Consider the following 17,104-nt stretch of genomic DNA (forward strand, 5'->3'; position numbering starts at 1 on the left):
CAAAATTCTGGCCCTCATTACAACTTTGGCGGTCTTTTCCTAAGACCGCCAAAGCCACAGGCGCCAGAAGACTGGCCAGCATATTACGAGTACTGAAGGATTTTCGCCACAATTTATGCAGAAATCCTCCAGTAGTTGTGCTGGAGGTCGGAGGTGCAGGGGCAGTTCCACCACCGTCCCCGCCATGTCAAAAGGACTCCACCAGCCGTATTAAGACCTGTAATACGGTCTGGCGGTGTCCTGATGGCGGGGTGCTGCCCGAGGTTGAAGTGCCTGTTCCTGTTCCCTGCCAGATGACCCCCTCGCTAGACAAGGTAAGTCAATCGTCTGACAGGGGAGGTGGGTGGGAGAATGGGGGTTGTTGTGTGTACGTGTGTGAGTGGGTGTTGTCTGCATGTGTGAATGTAAGTGTGTATGCATGTGTGTATGGGTGTTTGAAAGCGTGTATCATTGTTGAAGTGATTGCATGTTGGAATGTTTGTGTGAATGCGAGTATAGATGCGTGTGAGTGAATGCGTGCATGGATGCTTGTGAGTGAATGCGAGTATGGATACGTGTGAGTGAATGTGTGTATGGATGCGTGTGAGTGAATGCATGTATGTAAGTGTGGGTGAATGAGTGTATGTAAGTGTGGGTGCTGTACTGGAAGGGGGTGGGGGTGTGGGTGCTATACTGAAAGAGGGGATGCAGGCTTCTGGTATGAAAGAGGGTGGGGAGTTATTGGGTTGTAGGGGGGTTGGGGGAGTCATCTGCCAGTGACAGTAAAGAAATTTCATGTCACCTGTAACTTTTCTGCCAGGGTTTTCGTGGCAGTGCTACTGCCACGCAAACCCTGGTGGAAAGCTGACTTGTGATACCGCTGGCGGTCTTAAGTGGACCGCTGGGTCGGAGATGCTAATCTCCAGCCTGGCTGTCCAACTGCCCTGGCGGTACAGGTGGGGATGTGGCGGGTTGCCAGAGGCCAACCCGCCACACTCATAATATGGCAGTCTTCACCGCCGGCCCATCGGCAGTGGGACTGCCACCACAAGTCTGGTGGTCAGTAACCCGCCAGACTCGTAATGAGGACCTATGTCTCCATCAGGAGATCACTTTAAATGCAGCAGAAAAACTTCAATCATTAGCATTTTTATCAATATATGCCCCAATAACAAAAAATTGCCTGCAGTTTTCACCTTGTTGTTGCAGCCCAGGCCGGGTGGCACCAGCGATATTATCAGCGAGGTTGTTGAACGGAAAGTGCTCTCCGCATCGCTAAGTCACAGAGTATGTGCACACAGCTGAAAAGCTATGTGGACGCACATGCTTCCAGGGACTGACGCTTAGATGGTAGGAGTGTGACCAACGTGTACTGGTTAAAGGAAGAGGGTAGGAGGGAGGCACAACATGCGCCCGAGATAAAAGGAGAAAAGGAAGAGGACCAGAGAGCAGACCCATGACACAGACAAGGAGCAATAAAAAGACCACAAAAATGTGAAAGGGCACAGACCAGTTGATTGGTAGTAGCATAAAGCACACAGCTTTAAATAAAATATATACACATATGTACATTTACCAAAGCAATTACAAGCAGTTATGCAAAATAGTGAAACACTTATCTTGACTGTGGAGCAGCAAAGAAAGAGGCAGTCAATGTGGTGTTTCACTGTTTGGTATGTTATGCCTTGCTGCTATTGGTAGACGATTATGGAGGCATGGTTCAAAGCCTCATGTAGAATGTGGTTTATTAATATGTTTACTGTTTGTTGATTGGCTACTGTTTTGGAGTAGTAAGGATAGAGAAAGCATAATCAGAGCCTCTGATCCTCACATAGAATCAAGTTCTGCGAGGTTGATTGAAGCTATCCATTTGCCATCTAATCTAACATTACTGCATATTGTTGCCATAATTAAGGCAATGCTCGACTTTCACAGAGACTTAAAGGCTTTAACAGCTACTGCACAGTTTAAGGAACTCTAGAAATTCTCTTCAGCTAGAAAGCAGACAGAAAGTAAAATATGCTAGCTGCCATACTTGTTAACACTAGGTGGGCAGCCCAACAGCCGCCACATCACCACTTTGTTCCCTCCCTTTAATCCTAACCTCCCTGAGCGTGATGCGCTGTCTGTGCTTGGAGCCCTGATTGGGGTCTTGATTGTTTGTAACAAAATTTGCTGTTGGGTTAGCATACAGTACTTTTTCCATGTTACAGTTTGTTATGTGGTCCAAACACTGTGTCATGCTCACAGTAACACAATTGCGGGCAGAGTATATGGACTGTGTAGACAGGCTCCAGTGCAGCAAACCAAAGTTAAATCATAGGCTGCTGCAGTGGGTGCCAACTGCACCTTACCGACCACAGATTGGGCTTCAGTTGTGAAAAGGAGAGAGGCATGGTCTGAACTTTTGCAGTTTACTGGAGTACAGTTGTGGAAGCTTCCACTACTGCTGCAAATGATACACTTTAAAAAACTGTCTTGTGTCACTGGACAATTCACTAACATTCTCATCCACTGTCTTAGCATTTCCTGCATCCTGTAATAGGCTGTTGGAGATCTAATTCAATACATTCATGCTGCCTCTAAACTCCATTAAAATTGCTCTTGTGCACACAGTCCTGCTCGTGGTACACATCTTCCACTCACCTCACACACAGCAGGACACTCAGCCCTAACCCAAAGCATGGGCACAAAGTATGTTGCCCACCCCCCAAGAAATGCACTCACCTCTCCAAATCCTCTGCTCGGCTCTCACCCTCATTCCTGCTAGCAGGACAGGAGGCCCCTGTTAGGTTTCACATCTGGCTCATGCTGGATTCAGGCAGCAGCTAATCTTTACTCCCAAAAAATTGAATGTCAGAAAAGTGCTGCCACATATGCAAAGTCAGTAGCAGTGGTTTAGTAAAACTTGATGGTCCCCCTGCTAAGTATATGAAGGGACTGCTACACTATCGCCACATTAGCGCAAAACAATTACGCTAATGTGGCGATAGTTGGCATTATGCCCTTCATAAATCTGGGCCTGAATTTCGTATTGTTGATGAAACACAGACCTTCCAAGTGTCACTCATCAGAAGTTAGCCTAACGCAAAATTGTCAATGTTCACACCTTCCAGCACTTAACTAAAGTGCCATGTGAAGTGAAGTCCTGTTTCCGAGCTCAGGGAGCTTGCTCAAGACAATTTGAAGTTTACATCACACTTCAAGGCTCCCCATAGGTTAAAATGATCATGTGCTGGTATGTATATATACAATTGAAGGCTTGTTTGAGTAGAGGAACAAACACATCATGGTCCTTCAAGGTGGTAACAATACTTTAACAGCAAAACGTAAAAGTGCTGATACATTTCAGAGACAGAAATCTCCTTGGTTATGGGTCGAGGAGATAACAACCAAATTCCATGCTTAAACACTACGTTAACAGTGCAGATTGGATCAAAAGCAGGGGCCATATTGTTAAGGTGTAATACGCATCTATTGATGCCTTAATACATCTCCAATCAATGTAACAAGTTTTGGGGGAGCATTCAATAATAATACATATTGAAAAAAGAGAAACAATATAGCAATTTAGGCTAGCCCAAAGGCCATCACAAAGTAACACTGTAAGCCATACAGTTATCCAATGGCTCCTGGTGTTGATGTCCCCCCAATAACTGTACATGATTTTCTTCTATTCAATTTGAATGTCCAACCAAATTGAGCTTGTTAAAAGACAATTAATGGAAATAACCCACAATCTGCTAATTGACATGAATTAAACTGAACGTATTTGCAGGTCATTTATGAAAACGAAGTGAGGGATTATGGTAGGTAAGTTAACAAAGTACAACAGTTTGAGGGTAGTATCACCATTTTCACTATTGCTACATGTCCTGTGACCAACAGAGAGAACGCTGACCAGAAAGCAAACTGTACCTTGAGGGTTTCATATGCTCTACCCAAGTTTCCATACCATTGATCAGCAGCAGAATGATAGACGGTAATACCTAGAAAGTTAAAAGTATCCATACTGGTTTGCAGTCTAGGAGAACCAGCATTGAGAGTCATAATCTTGGTTAGAAGAGGAAAATACAAGTTTTTTTTCCAATTAACCCTTAGGCCAGATATAGTGGCTAAGTCATTGAGTGTTCGATTTATAGAGGTAAAGTCAATGGAGGCATCTCTGAAACACAGAATCTCATCATCTGAATATACAGAAATGGCATGATGGATGCCATGCAATTGAATACTCCACTGTAGGCTGTGGAGGTTAAGTCGGGGTGTTATAACAAAGAGCAAGGGTGACAGGGGCCAGCCCTCCCTCTTACCTCTATGTATCGGCCAGGAGGCTGAGATACATTTTCCTGTTTTCACGTGTGCCTTCGGGGCTGAGTAAAAGATTTTTATTCATTTCCCTGCAATACACGGTCTGTTATGAACGGCTGCATGTTAGACCTGGCATCCTTGGTGTGGTTTCCCCTGTCTTTTTGTCTTCTGATCTCCTTTTTTTGCTCACATTGATTCTGATGGCTTTAGGACTCTGGGAACTCAGTCACTGCTAACCAGTGCTGAAGTTCATGTGCTCTCGCCCTAAAGCATGTTAGTATTGGCTCATCCACAATGGGTGTATATAATTTACCTATAAGTCCCTAGTAAAGTGAACTACATGTGCCTAGGGCCTATAAATTAAATGCTACCTAGTGGGCCTGCAGCACTGTTTGTGCCACCCAGTTTATTAGCCCTTCAAACATATCTCAGGTCTGCCACTGAAGAACCTGTGGGTGCAGTTTAAACTGCCATTTCAACCTGGCAAATTAACCCTCTTGCCAGACCCAATCCTTCCTTTTTAATATATGTAAGCAACCCTTAAGTTAGCCTCTGGGCAGCCCCAAGGACAGGGTGAAGTGTATTTAAAACGTTTAACATGTAGCGTTTAGTTTTACATATTCAGGTAGTAAACAACTATTAAATTCATTTTTCACTACTGCAAGGCCTATCTCCCCCATAGATTAACATTAATAACACCTTATTACATTTTATAAGTATAACTTCCAAAGGGTAAGACATAGGATCACAATGTTTTGTGTCTCTGAAATCACCACTTAAAATCCAAACTTATGGAGGCAGATGTATGTAGCTTTTGCTTTATGCTTTCCTAATAGTGAATCTTAGCGATGCGCTATTAGGAAATTGCAAACTGGGATGCATAACAGTGTGTTTAACACTGTCTACAATTCCCAACGGGGTCACAATTGACCTACCTCATCAATATCCATGAGGTAGGTCAAGATTTGCAACCCCAGTGGGAATGGCTGCACTCACACGGATCATGGCCAGCTGAGGACAGCAGGCCACCTTGTCTGTTGCTGCTTTCTAAATAAAGCAGAGTTTTTTTTAAATGCAGCCCATTTTATTTAAAACAAAATGGGCTGCATTTCAAACAAAAAATGAAAAGTGTTCTTTTCATTTTTTCAGAGTAGGCAGTGGACCGTGGGACCAGTACCTGCTCTGAAAAAATATTTTCTCTTCCTTTCACAAAGGAGAAGTTTGTGGTAACTACAATTGTTTTGCGACCACATTCACAGTTGCAAAACAATATTACATCCCCCTGCAACTCACTTTGAGGAAGGGACGCACTTGGCACGCCCCTTCCTAATAGCGACTTGCAAACCTATTTTGTGAGTCGGTAACACGTTGGACCATTTGTGACCGGTAAAAGGCTTTCATACATCTAGCCCTAGGTGACATCTGATTTTAAATTGTAATTCTGAAAATGGCACTTTTAGAATGTTAAAAAATAGATGATGGACGGAATGCTGAACAATGCAAATATTCACCCCCAGTCCAAAGATCTGGGTTTAATCCATAATTGTTTTGCCCACCACACCATCCAGTTTGGACTCTGCCATATGCAAACCAGATTTGACCCTGCACCCCATGGGAACAGTCCAGCCCAAACTGCCATGCCAGATCCTCCCTGGACCTGAAACAAGCATCCTGGAACCAGTTCTGGTGTATCACCCAAGCTAGATTGAATCCAGTGGCACAGTGAGCGTGGAACCCACGTCTGTGCATACCCTTCCCACTTAGGGCAAAAAAACTAAAATAACAGATGATGGATGAAATGCTGACCAATGCATAGATTCACCCTCAGTCACAGAGCTAATGGAGATTATTCAATATATTATGGCCTGGGATAAATCCCTCTTGGTCCTCATTGATAATGTTTGGCAGAACTGAAAAAAGCCTATAGGCTAAAAGCTTGTTTAATATTTTGTAATACAAATTCAACTTGGGGATTGTGTGATATGATTCTACATCAGAAGGGTCCTTGTAGGGTTTTGAACCAATACAATATAACATTTTGCAGGGAAACCATGTGTTCCTTGGGGTGCATCAGCATGGAGATAATCTCCTGTTGGGACAGTGTTATTAGAAAGGGGCGTTGATCGAACATCACCCTCTGTTTTTATTAAATATATGTCACCTGAGTGCAAACAGTAGAGAAGCATCAGAGTCTATCCAGCCTCGAGTTCAGTTTATGACCAAGGGTTTAAAAAGTGGTTTCACAATGACAGGGTGTTTAAAGTTCCATGTGTCGCCTAAGATCCATTGTAAAATCCATTGTTTTACATGAGAAGCATTAAGGTTAATGAGAGAATGCGGTGAGGGGTGTTGACCTGTCTTTTTCTTTGTTCCAGTCCTATGATCGACACATCTGCATTCGAAGCAACTATCAGGGGGGGATAGATGGGACAAAAAGGCTAGCTGGGCTGTGTGAGGAGCATAAATTGTTCCTATATTCAAGAGAGCATCATATAAGGTGCCTTTCATTAGCACAATGTGGCCTCCCTACACTCCCTTAGTTTGGACCACCTTCATTTTAAAAAGGATGCCTGCACAAATCCTTGCAGCTACTCCCATAGCACAGGTAGAGAAGCCTGGGCCATATACTTGACCCCGCCATTTAGTTTGTAATTTAGTGACCTCAGTCCTGATCAAGTGGGTTTCCTGTAAAAAAAAGCAATGTGGGTGTTCTAGTGTATCTCGCTCCGTGACATTTATAATGTTTTTGTGGTGAGTTCAATCCCAGGGCATTCCATGTAGTATGTGAAATGTGGAGTGTACGGCAGGCTATGTGCACTGAAGTTGCTACCATAGGGGCAGTGGAGTGTGGAGAGCAGAGCATTGAAGGTTGAGGGGCAGCTTCGAGCGAGACATAACCCAAAGTATAATTGGAAGAGACATCCATCACAATTCAACTGTGCAGGGGCATCCAGCCCCTGCCTGGCAGAACCCAACTTCTACATCCAATAAACAGAGTCAAAAAAATACCCCTCCTTGAAAACATAATTATAGAAAAAATAACAACAATGATATATCCTCCTAAGATTAGATGCCCAGGAATAAATAGGGAAGTGTGGGAACTGCACAGAAGGAGTTGTCACCCCCCTGAAGAGTCGATAGCATTGTAGGAACTAGACTTAGTCATCAAAGGCACTGTGCCGCCTAGATACCATTTACTTTACAGCAATCTGCCCTTTCATTTCCCTTTCAAAGTCTGAGTATTGTATGGTGGTGGTTGTAGCCATTTGTGAAAGGCAGTCGGTACTCAGCCCACAGGTCCAACTATGTCCTCAATTGATTGTGCTGTGAAAAAACAAGGGGGTGAGAGACATTGAGCTCATGTTTCCATATACTTAATCATCCCAATGCATTAGAGTCAGATGAAAATAAGCAGGTTGTAGATGCAAGTTCCAATAAGGAGGCTGCAGCTTCCACGGATTCACCATTGCTCTTTATGACTCTTTAAGACTTTGATCCAGAGTAGGGAAATTGACGCTGCACAGCGTGGTGCAAATTGTTAACTGTGGTTGAGATATAGTGTGAGAAAACAGGGCTGATTGCAGAGGCCCCATAACTTTTTGCCCCCATTTTCCACTTTTTGCTGGTGTTTTCCTGACTTTAAAGGTGCCCTGGGTACTGCTAACCAGTCCCAGGGCCTGTGCTCTGTGTAAAATGGATATGCAAATTAGGCTAATTATAAGTGGCTAAGTTAACCTACCTATAAGTCCCTAGTATATGGTAGGGCATGTAGGTTTAGGGACCACAGCATAGGTGGTGCACACCTAGGTGCATTGCTGAGGTGCCCAGTGTCATTTTAAAAGCAAGCCTGCCTTGCTGGCTGCTTTTAAATTAAAGTTATATGCAAATTCGACTTTGGAATTAAAGGTACTTCCAAAGTCTTAAACTACCTTATTTTTACATATAAGTCACCCCTAAGGTGTGCCCTATGTGCCCCTAGGGCTGGGTGCCATGTAACTATAAGCAGGGACTTTATAAAAATAGATTTATAAGCCCTGGTGAGGTAAAAACAGCCAAATTTGTTTTTCCCTCATTGAAGTAAATGGCCTTCATAGGCTAGAATGGGCAGACTTTATTTTAAATTTTAAAGTCTCCTTAAATGTTGCATACCAAGAATTTGGTATCAAATTAATTGTTGTAATAAATCCTACAACTTCCAGTTGTTGGATTTAATATAACTAGTTCAGGTAAAAAGTTTAGACTTTACCTAAAAAGTTGCCAATTTCAGCTCTGCATTGTTTTTGCTGCTGTGCTCTGATTGGCCAGCCTGCAGCAGCTTCTGCCAGGCTGCCTTGATGAGGTGTGAAGTGGCCAGGCTTCACACAAAGGAATGTGCTTGGGGGAGAGAATCTCCCCTCAGCAGATGGTGAGGCAGGAAGGGGGAGGGCTGCCAAACTGGTCTTCAAAGGCAGAGAAGGACATTTGCAGCACCCAGCAACACCCCCACATCCTGCAACCCCAGACAGCTAGGTGCCCCCTTGATTAGATTAGGAGAGGGCAGGAGAGGGGTGTGTTTATGATTTTTAGCCACACCAGTGGGTGGGCTCAGCCAGATGTAACCTCCAAAAATCAGATTCATCCATGTTGGATTTTTAGAGACTGTTGCCTTCTGGGATGGATTTTTGCCACACTTCCCAGGAAGTGGTCATCACAGGGGGACGACCCTGTCCCTGATTGGAGAACCAGGGCCCCCCTGCTTTTCACCCAGGAGCAAGGATAAAACTGGCAGACCTGCACCCACACCTCAGATCCCTACCAGATTTCAACAAGAAAGGAACTTAAGGAGAAGAAGGACTGCCCTGCTGGACCCCTGGCCTGCACCTGGAACCTGCACTCAGAAGGACTGCACCAGCTGCACACTTGGGCTTCACCACAAGAAGGACTTTGCCTGGCTTCAACTGGTTCAAGGAGGGACTCCCTGTTTGCTAGAGGTGAAAAATTGCTAACCAGAGTCCCCTGCACCAACTCCTGAAAGAAGCGACCAGCTGACCACTGCCCAGTGGCCAAAAAGGAGTTTGCACCAGGTGCATTCTGGGAGTTGAAGTCCGCACCCCCAAGGACCATCACAGAACTTCTGGACCCTTGGGGTGAGCTGTGGACCCCAAAAGAACCTTAAAAGAACATCTGGGTGAAGCCCCAGAAGTTTGGAAAAGATTGGAGAATTTTTGAAAAAAAGCTCCATAAAGTGACCGACCCGACGCGGAAATTCTAGCCGGCTTGCCTCAACCGCGACCCGGCCTGACTTCGTGGTTCGTCCCGGTAAAGAAAAACATCCAAAAAAGAGACTAAGTCCGAACGTAAAAAGTTGACCGGGACCTCCCAGCCATCGTATCCGAGAAGGGCTCCATGGACGTCGGATCAAGATCCAGGTTTACCCCGGTCGAAGGATTTTCATCTCGAAAAAACGACTAAGTCCGAAGGTAAAAATCACCACAGAGGAGACCGACTTCGCGTATCCGGACAAGGGCTCCAGGAGGTCGGATTCAACTGGCAGGTTCGTCCCGGGGAAGAAAAACATCAAAAAAGAGACTAAGTCAGAAGGTAACTTTTTAACCGAGGCCTCCCGCGACTTGTAGCCGAGCAGGGCTCCATCGCGGTCGGCCTGAAAGTTTGACTTTGCCCCGGTCCTGGTGCAACCAGATGACCCGATTGGCGCTTTTTGTTTCTAAGCGCTAGAAAATAATAATACTTTAAAAATTCATATCTCCGGTTCCCCTGAACCGATTTTAATCGTTTTTCTGTCATTTTAAAGATAAAAATATAAGCTATTTTTATAAATTGGTTTTGGATTTTTAAACTGTTTCCTGTGTTTTATTTAATTACTGTTTTGTGATATTTGAATGCTTTACACTTTGTCTCCTAAGTTAAGCCTTGACGCTCGATGCCAAGCTACCAAGGGTAGAGCTGGGATTAATTTACTGAGACCTAACTGTACCTATGTGGAGGTTAGTGGCTTGTTGCTAGGTGTAGGTACCTACCTGCCCTACCAATAACCCATTTTCCAACATATAGTCTATCTTGGATGCTGGAGGAGAGGCCCCCAGAGATCAAGGGTTTAGATCAAAACTCAAGCTGCTCGGACTATGTAAAGAAATGCCGGCCTTCTGATATGTGCAGCTTTGCTGGAAACAGCAGAACATATTGAAGACCAAGGTCTCTAAGTTTCTTCTTACCTGAATAAAAGATGCTCTTTGCTTTTGGACTACCAGTGCGTACTCTGGGAACAGCAACACTTTTGTGTTATTGAAACACCTTTCTCTCGGGGTACTGTGAGGAAGTTATTGCAGTCTCTGTAGTTCAGAATTCTTCTCACCATGGGTCTGGGCGGCGCTTCTGTGGGTGGCTGCCTTACTGGTACTTGGCATGCTTGTTTGATCAAAAAACGGAGGAATAAAGCATTTGGAGCGACCAATTGCATCCATCAAGTTTTTAAGAATGCAGTGAGATCTTTGCCCTCTGCTCCTTCTGGCAGTCCCACTATGTGGCCATTGTTGTGACGGGAACATCCCTTCATATACTCCAACTTAGTTTTAACTGTCTGTAAATGTTCCAGCAATAAGGTTGACTGCTTAGAAAGCTCTGTAGTGCAGGGAGTGAGTTCTTCAATAGTTTCAGTATTGGTGGCTATTTTTTCTGATAGCTTGTGCTGAATGACTCTAAGAATTTCCAGCTCATAAGTCAGAGAGTCTAATTTAGCCAGAATTTTGCTATGAGTCTGCAATTGCACCCAACATTGTGTACATCTTACCCTGGGGGTCAGCTGGCTCAGTCCAGGGGGCCTACAGTGAGTGTAGATTGGAGTGGAGGGAGTGGCGTACAGTCTTGGAGCAGTGTTTTTACGAGGCTTTGTGTGAAACCTTTAACTTATCCATATGGATTTGTAACTCCTGTTATAAATATGGCACCAATGAAGGGGTCCTGAGTCGGCCTGCCTCATCAACAATTGTGCGGGGCCACAAGCAACCCAACCTGGAACAGTACTTAGACCTGACCTCTATGTAGGCCAGGGGCACCTGCTGCACAGTTCCTGGTCTGGAACTGTCAAGGCAGGCAGTCTATAGTCCACAATGTTTTGGGCTCTCACTCCAGGTCAGCAGGGAGGTGCAGATCCTGGCTCTGTGCTCCTCAGGGCCCATTCCAGAGTTCCATGGACAGGTCGAACCCCTCAAGCCTCGTTATGGTGGTAGCAATGAACTTCTGTCCCCTCCACCACTTATGTCTCAGAACACAGTCCAATGGGCAAAGCGGCACTCAACAGCGGACACAACCCCTCAGGCCACGCAGACGAACTTGACCCCCTATATTTCTGATGTCCGACGATCGTTGTGTGTGTTTTTTTGGGGGGGCACACTAGGCAGAGTTGGAGAAGGGCTCAGGTTGCCCCCCTGGGGGCTGCCATGAACCTGCTCAGCAAACCTCATAGTCTGCTGCCTCAGTGGGGCCCCTCTGTTGTTCCCACCATCACTGCCTGCAGTGAATCCCAGGCAGCAAGCCCCGGTCGTCTCTCCTAGAGGGTCACCAAGTTCACGACTGGCACACCTAGCTGCTCTGAATTATGAGGCACCACATTTTGGCACCCCCGTAGCTTTAGGCCAAGAAAAACTTCAGTCTCAGCCTAAGAGGGGCTGGACCGGCTGGGTAAGGTTCCCTGTACATTGTCTGCCGGAGCATGGAAGACATGCAGCATCCGCTGAACCCACCAGTGTCACAAATATGGTCCCCTGGCCAGTGATCGCAGCCCCAGGTTCTCCCAGGTTTAGAGGTGGAGTCTTCTTGGGGCAGCAGTCCAATAAACTGCCCCGACTCCAGCAGCATGTCATCAGATGGAGCATGGACACAGATCTCCTCTAAATAGTGTCTGCCATGTTTGGTAGTTAAGCCACGCACCCCTGTCACTTCCAGTCACACAGCTCCAGTATACAACCTCTGTGTTGGTATGGAGGTCCTTTCATTAACTAGTTATGTTAGAATATGACTATAATACTAGATCAATTGACACAGTTCTGTCAGTCGCAACATCTGTTCCTTTACAGCACACTCAGCTTTGCAGGGATTCAGTCAGTTTAGTACTTTGTAATGGGAAAATGTTAAGTGTCCCAAGATATATTATGATCGATAATATTAAATGTTTTTAAAGCTCAGACTTAAACCTTGAGGTTTCTTGTCACTGAAAGTAATAAGGAGACATCAGAAAACAGACGAAAATTACTGGCAGCCTCAATTATACTTTGCCGCATTTGGTGTAATTTTTCGGCAATTGTTCACTAACGTGGAGACAATGATTCTGCATAAGCAAACCATTGACAATAGCAGTATTTAAAAAAAAAAAGCATCTTCACAAAAAGATCAGATTTCTTTAGTGGTTTCGGAAAATGCACTGATTTAGCAGCTGGCTTCCGCATCCAGAGCTCATTTAACCAAGTTGTAATGCTCATGTGTTTTTTTTAATTGCTTACATTTCTTCCATTTGTGCTGATATTTTGATGAAAGATAGTGGATAGAGGTTAAGATCGAGCCAATCAGAAGCTTTAAGTATGGCCTGGTCCCACATACCCTATGACATCATGTTGTTTATTTTTTGCTACTATGAGCATATTGCTCAAAATAGAAAGACAAAGCAATTTCTTGTGATACATTTCGGGATGTGCCCATGTTATGCCTGGACTTAATCTTTGCACGTCTGTGTGCAGTGATTTACGAATTAAAGTTTTACTGAAAAAGCCTGCGTGAAAATGTGCATGCAACCTTTAACTGCCATTTACACTGCACTAGGTCACTTATAAGTCACCCCTATAGCAGGCCCTCCAGCCCTGAGGGCAGGGTGCAGAGTACCTGAGTGTGAGGCCTCCCCTGCACTAGCAGAGGTGCTCCCAGGACCTCCAGGACCATTTTCCCAGACTTCGTGAGTGCGGGGACGCCATTTTACGCGTGTACTGGACATAGGTCACTACCTATGTCCAGCTACATAATGGTAACTCTGAACAAAGGCATATTTGGTATCATACATGTTGGAATAATACTGCAACGCTTCTGCAAGCATTGTTTGTATGATTTCATGCACTCTGGGGGCTCCTTAGAGGACCCCATTATTGCCATTCCAGCCTTCTGAGGTTTTCCAGGCAGCCCCAGGGCTGCCACCTCTCAGACAGGTTTCTTCCACACTGTTCCTTGAGCAGCTCAAGCCCAGGAAGGCAGAACAAATGATTTCCTTTGGAAAAGAGGTGTTACACCCTGTCCCTTTAGAAATAGGTGTTACAGGCTTCGGAGGGGTAGCCTCCCCCAGCCTCTGGAAATGCTTTGAAGGGCACAGATGGTGCCCTCCTTGCATAAGCCAGTCTACACCCGTTCAGGGAACCCCCAGGCCCTGCTTTGGCATGAAACTGGACAAAGGAAAGGGGAGAGACCACTCCTCTGTCCATCACCACCCCTAGGGGTGGTGCCCAGAGCTCCTCCAGTGTGTTCCAGACTTCAGCCATCTTGTTCTCCAAGGTGTGGGGGCACTCTGGAGGCCTCTGAGAGGCCAGTGCCAGCAGGTGACTCAGAGACCCTTCCTGATAGGTGCAAACCTGATAAGGTAGCCAATCCCCCTCTCAGGTCTATTTAGGGTATCTCCTGCCGGTTTCTCTTCAGATTCTGCTGGCAAGTTTCCATCAGGAATCCTCTGCAACCACTGCTTCATCCTCTGACCTCCGATCGACTGCAGTCTGCTCCAGGAACTGCTGTAACAGCAACAAAGTATGCAGAAGGGATACTTTTCCTCTGCAATTTCTGCTCCTACCAGCTACTTTCCGCGGTGTGCATGCTCTGATGACACTTTGTCTTCATCTTGTACCAGTAGGACCGAAGAACTCTAAAGTGAAGTGACAAAGTCACTTCCCTGCTCCAGCAGGCACCTTCTAAGACGGCGACTGGTTCTCTTGGACTCCTCTCCCGTTGACAAGCATGCTCCTTGGAACACAGGCGGTGGACCCCTTTGACACATACTGTCCTAAGGTCCAGCTGTCCAAATTTGGCAGAGGTAAGAGCTTGTCTTCCCGGTTTGCGACAATACCCCTGTGCACTGCGTCATCTCTTCCTCCTGAGGTCTCTGTGCACTATTTGCAGGAATCCTTTGTGCACAGTGTGGCCCAGGTCCCCAGTACTCCGTCCTGCGATTCTAAACTCGCTGAGTTGTTCTCCGGCGGCCTGGGACCTTCCTTTGTTGTTCTTCACCAACCGCGATTTGCACCTTTTTTGTCCTCACGTCCTGGGACTTCTGAGTGGGCTGCCTGTTCTTCTGTGGCTCTCCCCAGTGTTGAGCACCCCCTCTGCCTCCTCAGTCTGAGTTGGAGCCCCCAGGTCCCTCCTGGGTCCGGGAAGCACCAACTTGACACAAACCGTGACTTTGCTTGAACCAAGGCTTGTTTGACGAATCCCACTCCAAAACGTGCCTGCATCCAGCATCTCTTCGTGGGACATCCTTTCGCATCATGCAGGAACCCACTTGCATCTTCCTTGGGTGCATTTCTGCAATCTTCGTCCATCCGGGGACTCTTCTTTTGCTCCCTCTTCTGGGTTGGCAGGGGCTCCTTTCCTTCCTGGGACTTCTTCTGACTTCTGGACTTGGTCTCCTTCTTTTGCAGGTCTTCAGGTCCAGGAATCCACCAGCTGTTGTTTGCAGTCTTGCTCGGTTCTTCCAATAACTCTATTCACAACTTGTAGTGTTTCCTAAGGAAACTTGCAGTACTTTACTACTACTTTTGTGGGCTGTGGGGTGGGGTATTTTACTTACCTTTGTGGGTTTCTTACACTCCCAGCGATTCTCTACCCACTACACTTGTCTAGGGGGCAATTTGTGATTCACATTCCACTTTCTTAGTATATGGTTTGTGTTGCCCCTAGACCTATTTTTTCCTATTGCATTCTATAGCATTTTCCTATTGTATGCACTATTCCGTGACTAATTACTTTCCTTATTTTGGTGTCTGGTGTATATATTGTGTATAATACTTACCTCGAGAAGGAGTATTGCCTCTAACATAGTTTCGGCCTTGTGTCACCCAAATAAACTACCTTTATTTTTGGTAACACTGAGTATTGTCTTTACTTGTGTATACGTACTGTGTAACTCTAAGTGGTACTGCAGGAGCTTTGTATGTCTCCTAGTTCAGCCTATGCTGCTCTTCTATAGCTACCTCTATCAGCCTAAGCTGCTAGAACATCACTACATTCACTAATAAGGGATAACTGGACCTGGTATAAGGTGTAAGTACCTAAGGTACCCACTACAAACCGGGCCAGCCTCCTACAATCTCCCAAACACAATGTGCCTTTCATTAACTGTAGACTTGTCCAGCCCATCTGCAAATATAGAAAAATGCAATACGAGCAAAACTCCATGTTGAAGGTTAAGCAAAGGAAAACATTCCAGGCCTTTACTTTAGTCACTTTAATCATTTTTTCAATGCACAGTCAAATACACGGCTATACATACCATTCTCCTCATAAGTGAAATAAATGATGAATAACTGTAGTGATAGAACTTTTAACTATAATATCATAATCCCAATACATTGAATATTAATGCATACATGTATTACATTTCAGTCAATAAATGTCATTGCAGTAACACATATATAACTCTTCTACTTTTCTACTTGTGAGTGCACCTTGATTCATACAATGTCAATGCACTACGTTAAAATTAATATATTGAAACACATGTTATATATCCATTGATTAAATTTTTTTGTCACCTCTGTATTATATACCGGCAGAGCCAAGTTATGCTCTTTCAATCTCAATCAGATGTAGTTTTGTAACTGATATATACAACACATACATCTGATGAAATACAAGAGTGACTCCTCCATTGGTGTCTTCCAGAAAGTTTCCAGTTATTGCACTTATTTCGTATGAGTTTCATTTAGATATTCTGAAAACAGTGTGAATACTCAATAAGTTATAACCATGTGGGTGTTTGCCACATTTGTACTGGTTACTAATTAAATCCCTGGGACCTACCACATATGTAAAGTAGAAAAAAAACAGTACTTGGTTTTATTTCTGGATTAACTAATATTTTATGCACATGTATATTGCACACAAGTCCATGTCTTGTGATTTTGAAAATGATGTGTAAAGTACACATGTGTAAATTGAAAATGGTTCAATGTGTATCATGTTCAATACACTTATCCTGTATGGAGGCACATATGTTTACTTAAGATTGTAATGGTGTTCTTCTCAATTCCTTGCCCTCCAGGAGGAACTCTACTGAAGCTGTGGAAAGAAGCCATGTGTTCATCCGAAGGCCGCAAAACATGCAAAGCAATTCTTGAAAGCATGTTTGCAGGCAAAATTTATACTCTCCCAGAATTACTTGAAGTGTTGAAACCTTATCCTGGGACGATTGATTGCATCATTAATACATAAGAGAAAATTGTTTACTTTACAGTTAGAGAAGGACGAATAATATCCGATTGCTGTCAATGGATCACTACCATCTGCTTAATGTCTATGCTGATTTCTGTTAAGTGCTCATTCAAATTATTTTACCATGAAATAAATAAGCATTCTATTACAATCTACAACGTTTGTAATACTCAAACAAAGCTGTTATGACTGAATCTGTGTGAACCTTGTTAATGGATTAGTGGTGATTAATTCAGTGAGTGAGAAGTCCCTTGTAATTTCAGTGCCAGCTTTGCTGTTTTTCTTTAAACCTATGGTGCCATATTTATGACAAATTCATGCAGCGCAGCATGTCACCTTGCCATGCTGTACTGCGTGACAGGGA

General features: G+C 44.6%; 1 protein-coding gene across 1 annotated transcript in view; it reads left to right on the plus strand.

Moving 5' to 3' along the window:
- LOC138295315 (protein LEG1 homolog) overlaps window positions 1-16,898 on the plus strand; it is a 73,784-nt gene extending 56,886 nt beyond the window's left edge. The window contains exon 6 of the mRNA XM_069233534.1: window positions 16,571-16,898. Coding sequence (XP_069089635.1) covers window positions 16,571-16,740 — 170 coding nt within the window. The 3' untranslated portion in view covers window positions 16,741-16,898. The remainder of the gene's footprint in view (window positions 1-16,570) is intronic.
- Window positions 16,899-17,104: the final 206 nt, after the last annotated feature.

This window comes from Pleurodeles waltl, chromosome 5, assembly GCF_031143425.1.
Source record: "Pleurodeles waltl isolate 20211129_DDA chromosome 5, aPleWal1.hap1.20221129, whole genome shotgun sequence".
NCBI classification, from domain to species: Eukaryota; Metazoa; Chordata; class Amphibia; order Caudata; family Salamandridae; genus Pleurodeles; species Pleurodeles waltl.